General features: G+C 55.1%; 1 protein-coding gene across 3 annotated transcripts in view; it reads left to right on the forward strand.

Moving 5' to 3' along the window:
• The window catches only part of Cmip (c-Maf inducing protein), a 227,499-nt gene extending 217,632 nt beyond the window's left edge, over positions 1-9,867 (forward strand). For all 3 annotated transcript variants that reach the window (XM_008830636.2, XM_008830637.3, XM_008830639.3), the window contains 7 exons: positions 2,022-2,138; positions 3,033-3,173; positions 3,727-3,774; positions 4,936-5,082; positions 5,602-5,707; positions 6,611-6,681; positions 9,795-9,867. In XM_008830636.2, coding sequence (XP_008828858.1) covers positions 2,022-2,138; positions 3,033-3,173; positions 3,727-3,774; positions 4,936-5,082; positions 5,602-5,707; positions 6,611-6,681; positions 9,795-9,848 — 684 coding nt within the window. In that variant the 3' untranslated portion in view covers positions 9,849-9,867. The remainder of the gene's footprint in view (positions 1-2,021; positions 2,139-3,032; positions 3,174-3,726; positions 3,775-4,935; positions 5,083-5,601; positions 5,708-6,610; positions 6,682-9,794) is intronic.
• Positions 9,868-9,970: the final 103 nt, after the last annotated feature.

Genomic DNA, 9,970 nt, shown 5'->3' on the forward strand with positions numbered 1-9,970 from the left:
AAGATTTGACTGTCCAGTATCACACTGGATTGTCAAGGTCATCTTGTTCTATGCAAGGGATAGGTGTGGCATGCCCTAGGGTTACCAGAGGCACAGCAGAGCCCTTGCCAGTGAGGGGTTTTAGGGCCAGGCTCAGGGTGGTTGTTCCCACCTAGGGTGAAGGTGTTGAGGTCACCAAAACAGTAACTGCATCCATGGTGAGTTCCAGTATTTTCTTACCATGGGGGCGTTGTGTCAGACACCTCCCATGTTTTAGTCCACATAGCGACCCTGCCACTGAATCGCACCTAGGCCACAACAGAGGCTCTCAGAGGCCTGGTGGCTTGCCTGAGGTCACACAGGACTTCTTTGCAAATCCATCACTGGTTAGGCTGCTGTTCAGAGGTAGAGACTCATCAATAGCAAAGGAACAGAGACTCCTCTTCCCCCAGGACAGAGGCTCTGTCCGAATGACCAGTGACCTCAGACACCCCCTTACTGACACACTCAGCTCCATTCACAGAGCACACAGTCTTCCTGGGTCATGTGACATGGAAGAAAGGGAGGCCTTGGGTCACTGCTTAGCTGCCCGCCAGCCTGTTGACCCTGGGTGGTGACAAACAGGTGTGGCCTCTGTGACACCATCTCAAGGGGCTTATTTTTAGGTCCTTTTCTGTCCAAATTTGCTCCACACCCCAGGTCTGCTTTCTAGGTGTCCCGTGTATCTAGAAACACGCCCAATCTGCCTGCCTGCACCACCTCGCACCGCCTCTCTGGCCTCCTTTGACATCACAGCTTTTCCATGGCAACCCTCAGTGGATCCCCCACCCCTGGTGCAGGGACTCAATGTGAGAGAGAACTTGGGGAGCTGGCAGGCTCCCGCCCGAGCACTTTGATGTCATAGCTTTTCCATGGCAACCCTCAGTGGATCCCCCACCCCTGGTGCAGGGACTAATGTGAGAGAGAACTTGGGGAGCTGGCAGGCTCCCGCCCGAGCACTTTGATTTGTATGCCAGAGTTGTTAATGATGGAGCAGAAAAATAGACAGGAAAAGAAGCCGCAGCTATGAGGATGGAAATGTGTTGTTTCCATGGAGACGAATGGCAAGAAGTGGTCCTGCATTAGGCTACCTTTTCCAACCCAGAAGGCCTTTGTTGTTATGTGAGATTGTAGGATGTTTGGTCCCCCCAGCCGTGCTGACAGTTTGGGGAGCCACTACTCTTGTGTTCCCACCTCCAAATACCAGAAGGACACCCCCCACAACATTTCCCAGGGAGGAACAGAGTTTGCCAGTTCTCAGTTTGCTAGGTGGGTGATCTCTCAAAATACCCTTTGGTGGTTTTGTAGAGAAAGTAGGACACAGAACCACCCAACTGTCACAGGGGACAGCCAGGCCTGTGCACTCCCCACCCCTAACAAGAGCTGAACAGAAATTCCTACCCGATTCCATCGGACTAGGAAGTCACAGGACCCCACATGCCAGCATCCCTTGGAGGGAAATGGGGACAGGACTCTATTTTTATTATGGTCAAATAGATTCAACATGAACATTACAACCCTAACCACTTGGAGTTGAACAGGTGAGGGGCATTTGGTTATTCAGGCATAGTGCTGTGTAGTCATCAGCAGCACCCATCTCCAGAACATTCGCACCCTGTCAGCCTCACCTCTGTGTTCTTTTAAGCTAACTTTCCATTCCCCCTAGCCAGGAACAGGAGCCAGTTCACTTGTCTCTGTGACTGCCTGTCCCTCTACTCCACTGCAGTGGAGGACCACTGTTCACATTGGGAGGCGCTCTCTGAGTCCCCAGGGATGGTCTGGTGGTTTCTACTCCACTGCAGTGGAGGACCACATTTGTCACTCACTGTGACCCCCTCAGTCACTGTTCACATTGGGAGGCGCTCTCTGAGTCCCCAGGGATGGTCTGGTGGTCGCTGGAGACCTGGCTGTTGGCACGACCTCCTGGTTTCCCTCTTACTCTGTTGCTGAGACCATACCCCTCGGTGTCCCCATCCCCTCACCTGAGCCTTTTTACCTCCCAGGTGCACATCCTAATGGGCTCCTGTTACAAGACCAAAAAGTTCCTGCTTTCACTGGCAGAAAACAAGCTGGGCCCCTGCATGCTCCTGGCGCTGAGGGGCAACCAGACCATGGCGGAGGTGAGGAGCTGACCCAGGTGCCCTCACCTGGGATCTGCCTAAGAACAGGTGGCGTGGGTGAGATAGACCTCCCAAGTGAGGCTGCCCTTGTCAGACTGCCTGTCCATTCAGGTTAGGACCCAACATGTTGGTCAGAGCCATCTAGAAGTTTCTGCTCTGATCACTTCCTGCTGCCTGGAAACTGTCCCTGCACGGGGCCCAGAGCCATAATGCTCATGTATTTTATTCACAGACTGAGGGATGGCTGGGCTTCCCTGGGGTGCGCTCCCTTGCGGTTTCATGAGGTGGTAGTCTTGTGGATGCTGGGCTGGGTCCTCCCCAAGGCTTCTTGCTCTGGGTGAAGGACTAAGACAGCGAGGTTCCTGGCCTCCCTCTACACATCTGGCCTCAAGACCTCTGCTTAGTCATCAAGACCACAAGCCCAGGGCCCTGATGTCACCTCTAACTCCTTCCTCCCTACTTCCCCACTACTCTCCAAAGCCCCCAGGTGCACCTGTCCCATGAGCAGTGAGGCAGAAGCCATGACCCTCATAATGGCTGTCATAGTCAAGGACCACCACCTTACCACATTCTGCCCGCTGCAAAGGAGTCACCAAGCATGCATTAGTTGAAGGGGGTGGGAGGAAGGCTCTACCTTATAAGGAATGAAGCAGCAGATCTGTTGGAGAACTCCTGAGCGTCACTGGAGGTGGGAGTTAGGGTTAGGGGTTAGGAGTTAGGAGTTAGGGTTTAGGGTTAGGGGTTGGGGTTAGGGTTAGGGGTTGGGGTTAGGGTTAGGGTTAGGACTGAGAAATTAGTAGGGAGCCTAGAGCAGAGAACTCCCCATTGTGGGGACAGCATTTGCCAAGGCCCTGTGGCAGGCCACACCCTAACACGCCCTGGTGACTCCAACAGATCCTTTGTTTGATGTTGGAATACAACATCATCGACAACAATGACACCCAACTTCAGATCATCTCCACACTGGAGAGCACAGACGTGGGCAAGCGCATGTACGAACAGCTGTGCGATCGGCAGCGGGAGCTGAAGGAGCTGGTGAGTCTTTGCCATTGACCCCAGAGCAAGGGGCAGCCCTGTGTGACTCTCCTCCACACTCAGACAGCTTGCTGTTGTCTAGATGGGCACAGAGAGGTAAAGCAAGTAGGCAGTCATACAGCCTGCCTCTATTCCAATACAGGGGCCAATGAGCCAGTGTCACACCCCATCCTAGCTGAAGAATCATCACAGGTCCAGCAGGGCAGCGAGAGCCCAGCCCTGTCTCCTGGAGGTGCCCTCCCTCTGTGGCACAGCCCAGCTCCTCACCATGGGACATTTGGGGCATGACTTCTCCATCACTTCCCAGAGCCCTTGGTGGGACTGGGTGCTCGCTGCCCCAGGAGCTGGATGGGTGACGTCCCTTCCATTCGGGGTACCCATGCTTCCACCTCTGGCCCATGTTTCTTGGGATCACATCTACAAGCCACCTGTGCTGTGACCATCATGCTGTCTTCTGCCACAAGAAAGCGGAGGCTGTGTGAGGGCTGGTGGCCAAGGGGAGGCGCAGGGAGATGAGGAAGGTGTGTCTTAGCTGGCCCTGTTTCTGTTGCAGCAAAGGAAAGGCGGGCCCACCAGGCTAACACTGCCCTCCAAGTCCACGGTGAGTTGCTGGGTCTCTGCGGGGTATGGCAGGGCAGGTGGAACAGAAAGGTGCACAGTGGCTAGGATGGGGAAGACGGGGAGGGGAGCAGAGATGTCTGGATGGGAACAAGAGGTCAGGCCAGCTCGTCTAGGAAATCAGTGGACTGAAGGGAAAGGAGATCAAATAGAATGAAAATACCATGAAAACTGGCACTCGGGTGGCCCTGGGTTTGGTCTCCAGCACAACAGAGGCTGACACTGGGCATGATGGCACGCGCCTTTAAGCCCAGCATTGGGGAGGCAGAGGCAAGTGAATCTGTGAGATCCAGGCCAACCAGGGCTGCATAGTGAGACCTGGTCTGGGGTGATATTGGTAATGGTATGTATTCACCACGTGATTGCTAGTAACAGTGGTAATGATAGCTGATAGGCTCTGGACTGGTAATTTGACTTTACAACCCTATGAGATGTTCACATTGAAATATTCCCATTTTCCAAGGTCTTCAAGGATCTTATCTGCTGTCCTGCTGCCTCACTATCCCCAACATGTGGCTTCCCCTCATGAACCCAGCCATGTGGCTTCCTCCCATCCTCCAGGAGGAGGAAATGGCAGTGAATAGCATGCCCTTCCCTTCCAGAATTTTCCTTGAATTCCACTTACATCCCGTTGTCCATATTTAGCACCTGGCCATACTTGGCTGCAAAGGAGGCTGGGAAGTTCACCGTAATTCAGGGCAGAGCAGGAGCAGTTAAAAGTCAGAAGGGTTGGGCTCGTCCCTCACAACCCCACAGTCCAGGGCACATGCAGGCTTGGAGCTGAGGGTGGTGTCCAGCTGGGCACATGGGAAACACACAGGAGCTGCTGGTCACAAGGACGCGCGCACACACATGCACACACACACACACAAACACACGCATGTGCACATGCATGCTCCGCTTGGGAGGGGTGTTGGCCTCCACACAGGCCAGCAGTGACTCATGCTGAGTCATACCAAAGGCTGCCGCCCCTCCTAGAATGCAGGCCCAGCCACAGCCCCTCAGCTCCCGGGGATGGGCGGATGGGCTGCCCTCCATAGAGAAGGGAGCATCGCTGGCTGTGGGCAAGGCAGAGGCCGGAGCGGCCCAGGGCCCACCCAATGGGAGCCTAGGCCTGCCCTGAGCCCCGTGCTGCTCCCTGCAGGACGCGGACCTGGCCCGCCTGCTAAGCTCCGGCTCCTTTGGAAACCTGGAAAACCTCAGCTTGGCCTTCACCAACGTCACCAGTGCCTGTGCTGAGCACCTCATCAAACTGCCTTCCCTCAAGCAGCTCAACCTGTGGTCCACGCAGGTGCCGTCCCGCCCACACTGTCCTCACCCTGCCCCCTGCCCCACCCCAAATACTGATCTTTCTGCCCAGAGCTGCCTGCACACGTAACCCCAGCCCACTCCCCACAGCACAAGGAGGTTGAGGGCCTAATGAGTGGCCCACTTCCCAGCCGGGAATACTGAGGCCCAGGGCAAGCCCCACATAGAGTCCTAAGTTGGGAGACACAGGTCTGAGAGTTCATCTCAGTTCACTTCAGTTCACCATGGCCTGCCCGGGATGGTGTTCTGTCAGAACCTTCTGAGTCCCAGCTTCGTACTTCTGACTGGCCCTTTGGGAAATGCAAGCTCTATGTTTACCCTTGCCTGGCCCACGTCCCTATTAGAACCTGGATCCAAACTCAGGACAAAGGGGCATGCGATTCTTTGGAGTGGGAGGATCGTGACCTCATAGCTGGGTCCCACCACCTCCCCCACCTCTGCCCCAGCCTCATGGTCTCCTCCCCTGGGCCTGGAGAGGCTGAGAACCTGTATGCCCCCACAGTTTGGAGACGCCGGCCTGCGGCTCCTGTCGGAACACCTCACCATGCTCCAGGTGCTGAACCTGTGTGAGACCCCGGTCACCGACGCTGGCCTGCTGGCCCTCAGCTGTGAGTACCAGGGCTGGGGCAGGTGGGCTGGCCCCCAGCTGCACCGTGGAAAGAAGGCACTCCTTCATTAGTGACAGTTTTGTGACAGCTCTGCTGCATGCTGACGGGCCAGGTGGAGCCAGGTGCTGGAAACAAGCCAGATTGTGTCCTCGCCCTCAGGAGAGCAAAAGAGAGGTCAGGCTAGCCCATCGCCTTCCAGCCAGCTCCCCATGGGCCACGTGCAGGAGTGTTCTGGCCCGGTTATTACTGCTGCCCCCGCCAGCATCAGCCCCAGTCCTGAGCTGCTCAGAAATGCACCTACTGTGTGCTGGGGTGCTCAGGCAATCCTGGTCCTGCCCAGCTTGAGATGCGTTCATGTAACAGAGGAGCCTGGGAGGTGCCTGGAATGATGATTCCTGGGCCCAGCCTCCAGCTTGCCCAGCTCTGATCAAGGGGGCATTGGGCCAGGGAACCTGCATGTGCCACCTGCCCTGTCTTCTGACCTGTTAGCTTAGATAAGAGGGGCCATGATCAGCTGTGAAATGGCCCAGCAGCCCCTGGGAGGTGGCAGGAGATCATCAGACATGGCTATGGCCATACTGGGTGGTGGGATCTCTGATCTGGCAGAATGGATGACCGGCTGAGAGGTTAGAGCCAGCTCTCTGCCGGGTGCCTCTGGGAGTCACAGAAGGGTGGGCAGGACCTCACAAACTGCACTGTCTGGGCCTACCTGGCACCTCTCGGCATCTCAGAATACCATTTGAATATGTTGCCAACAAGCACCTGTTTGGCTCTACCTGATGATCATGATGGCTGAGCCAACATTATCACAGCTACCTATCCACACTGGGGGTACCTGCAGCCTGAGCACCCCCTGCCTGCAGCTGTCTCATGTGGGCTCACTGTCTGTCTGTCCTTACCCAGCCATGAAGAGTCTTTGCAGTTTAAACATGAACAGCACCAAGCTCTCAGCTGACACCTATGAGGATCTAAAGGTAAGCCCTCCCAGCGGCCTCCCCCCCTTCCAGCTCCCTCGTTCTCCCTCTCCCTCCCTCCTTCGCACCTCAGAGCCAGCTGGGGCTGGTAGGACAGGAATAGACAAGGTCAGGGGAAAGAGCGACAGTGAGGAAACCAGCCAAGGGGTCACAGCCTGGAAACGAGGGTCTGTGTGGCGTGGGAAAACCAAGGACGGTCCCTTCCAAGAAGAGGTTGCATATGTTGAGTCCCAAGGGATAAGGAGCCAGGGTTGCCCAGAGTGAGAGTGGAAGCATGTGCTAAGGTCCTGAGGCAGAGAAGATGGACAGACCCTGGTCCTAACCAGGGCACTGGAAAAGTGAGTGAGGCAAGAGGACCAGTGGAAGGCATCCTCAAGGGTCTCAGCACGATGCCAGCACCTGGCTTTTTTAATATTCATTTTTCAGTTTTATGAATGTATTGCCTGCATGTATGTAAGTGCATCAGTGTCGTGCAGTGCTCAACGGAGGTCAAAAGAGGGCGTCCAATTCCCCTTTAACTGAAATTAGAGACAGTTGTTAGCTTCCATGTGGGTGCTGGGAATTGAACCCAGGTCCTCTGCAAGAGCAGCCAGTGCTCTTAACCACTGAGCCATCTCTCCAGCCCCAAAGCCTATGCTTTAAAGGTATTTTTAGCTGTTGTGTGGAAGATGGGCTGTGGGAGCCGCAGTAGAAGAGGATGTTCGCAAAGCTGGTGCTGCAGTCAGGGCCTGGCCTGGCACTGGGGTGGAGGGGCTGGAGTGGCAGCTGGGCCATTTCATTCATCAGAACACATGTGCTTCCTGGGGAGGTGGAGGGTGGGGCCTTCAACACTTCCTCCTTTGTGTCTCAGAGGCTCTCCCCCCACCCCAGCCCACCCCCACATTCTAGAAGCCACTGAGGGAGAGTCACCCACAGCCCTTGGCCTGGGCCTTCCTGCACCAGGCCCTCAAGTAGTCCTGCCACAGCCGGGCTCGCCCCACAGTCATCCCTCCAGGCAGGGGATGGCAATACACCAAACAGCAGCTGCCATGATGTGTGACTGGGGAGGTCACTGAGTCCCAGCAGGCCCAGGGCTTAGGAGGCCAGAAAGGACAGTCTGGGAGGGGTAGCTGCAGAGCTCCCCAGAGTCTGGACCTCCCCACCTAAGATGCAGCTGCAGACCAGTGCCGTGAGCACCAGCTCAGGCATGTAGGAAATGTGGAGCCCAGCGCTCGCACCTGCTGGATCTGCACATTCACACGCATGTGCATGCACACTGGGGACCTCAGGTGCACACAGCAGTTTGAGAAGCTCAGCCCCACAGTGTCCTGCATTTAGTCTCCCCAAAGCCCACAAGGGGGTGGAATGATGGGGCGACCACCTACGAGGAAAATGACTCTTTTGATTTTTTTTTTTAATTTTTTGGGTTTTAACTTTTAAAGGTTCTATGTTTCATTTATGTGCATGTGTCTTTGTTGTATGCCACATTTGTGTGGGTGCCTGAGGAAGCCAGAAGAGGGAGGTGGATCTCCAGGAACTGGACTTAGAGTAGTGAGCCACCTGATGTGGATGCTGGGAACTGAACTCGGGTTCAAGCACTTGTATCCTTGTATCTATTGAGCCATCTCACCAGCCCCTGTGTTTTGTGGGGGGTGGGTGTGTGTGTGTCTTTTTGAGACAGGGTCTCTCTGTAGCCCCAAATGTCCTGCCTCTGCCTCCCAAGAGCAGGGATTAAAGGCATGCGCCACCACACCCGGCCCCCTGATATAGTTTCATAAACTTCAGAGACTTAATCCTGATTTTATGATGCTGGCTTTCACGCAGCCTCCATGTTACCTCTCCTGGGGGCCCGGAGGACACCTCACTGGAGGTGGTTTGTAGAAGAGAACTAGAAATCCACATGGTTCTGTGCTGCCTCCTAATCTGGGAAACATGGTTTGAAGGCTGCTTTCAGCCTCTGCCTGGATGATAGCCACCAAGGGTTGTTGATCATAGGAGAGAGGGCTGCCTTTGTGTGTTGATTTACACACGTGTGCACATTGTGCTGGGGGTGGTTTGGGGAATGTGGGAAGGCGAGAGGGCTTTAAGGAAGCAGATGCCTCTGTACCTTGAAGGAAAAAGCCAACTGATTAAAGAGTCTGAGAGTGGGAACAGGAAGTAGGGCCAAGAAGTAGCAGGTGGGTGGAGCTGGGGCTGGGGCTCAGTTTGGTAGAGCAGTTGCCAAGCATGCATAAAGCCCTGGGTTCCATTCCCTGTACCACATAAACCAGATGAAGTGTTGCAAGCCTGTAATCCCAGCACTCAGGAGGTGGAGGCTGGAGGATCATAAGTTCAAGGTCATCTTCAACTTCAGTCAGTTTGAGGCCAGCCTGGGCTACATTAGAATCTGTCTTAAGGGACTAGAGAGATGGCTCAGCAGTTAAGAACCCTGGCTGCTCTTGCAGAGGACCAGGGTTTGGGTCTGTCTCAGTACCCACATGGTCACTAACAACCATCTTTAACCCTGGTTCCAGGGAATCCAGTGCCCTCTTCTGGCCTCTGTGGACATTGAAGGCACATGGTGCACTTACATACATGCAGACAAAATACTCAAACATTTTTTTTAAGGTCTGTCTCAGAAAAAAAAAAAAAAAATCGCAGGTGGGATCACTGGAGTCCAAGGATAGCGAAAATCAGAAGGAAGAGTCCAGGCCAGCCTGGCGCTGTCTTGGTCCCTTCACCCACACTACCTGTTCACAGTTGGTGATGAGAGAGAACCTAGGAATAGACTAGTGCCTGGTGCTCAGGACTTTCCAAGATTGTGTGGTTAATTCCAAGTGCCATCTCAGAGCCAGGGGCTGGACTCAGCTGGTCACTCTGCAATCATAGGGAAACTAAGGCCCCAGGACACCAAGTGCATCGTGTGGCTCCTGCAGACAGCAGCCGGAAGGCCATCTGCCCTGAGGGTGCGGTTTATCCAACCACTGCCCTGTGCTCTGAGGTCACCAGTCCCTCCCAGCACCCTGAAATTCCCAGGCTCACAGTGAAGGGTGTGGCAGGGCACCCCCCCCAACCACATGAAGGTCAGACTGCCTGTGGAGTGGTTCCTGAGGGGGATGGCTGAAGTGTGACCAGGCCCTCTGTCTCCCCCACAGGCTAAGCTGCCCAACTTGAAGGAGGTAGATGTCCGCTACACGGAAGCCTGGTGAAGCCCTGTGTGCACAGGATGGCGTTGCACAAAAACGACTCTCGATTAATGGCTGTAGAACAGCGGGTCCCAGGGTGACCTCAGCACCCAGCTGCGGGATAGATGGGGGGAGTCTGGGGGGGC

Source organism: Nannospalax galili, unplaced genomic scaffold (genome assembly GCF_000622305.1).
Source record: "Nannospalax galili isolate Female #2095 unplaced genomic scaffold, S.galili_v1.0 scaffold2675, whole genome shotgun sequence".
In the NCBI taxonomy this organism is placed as follows: Eukaryota; Metazoa; Chordata; class Mammalia; order Rodentia; family Spalacidae; genus Nannospalax; species Nannospalax galili.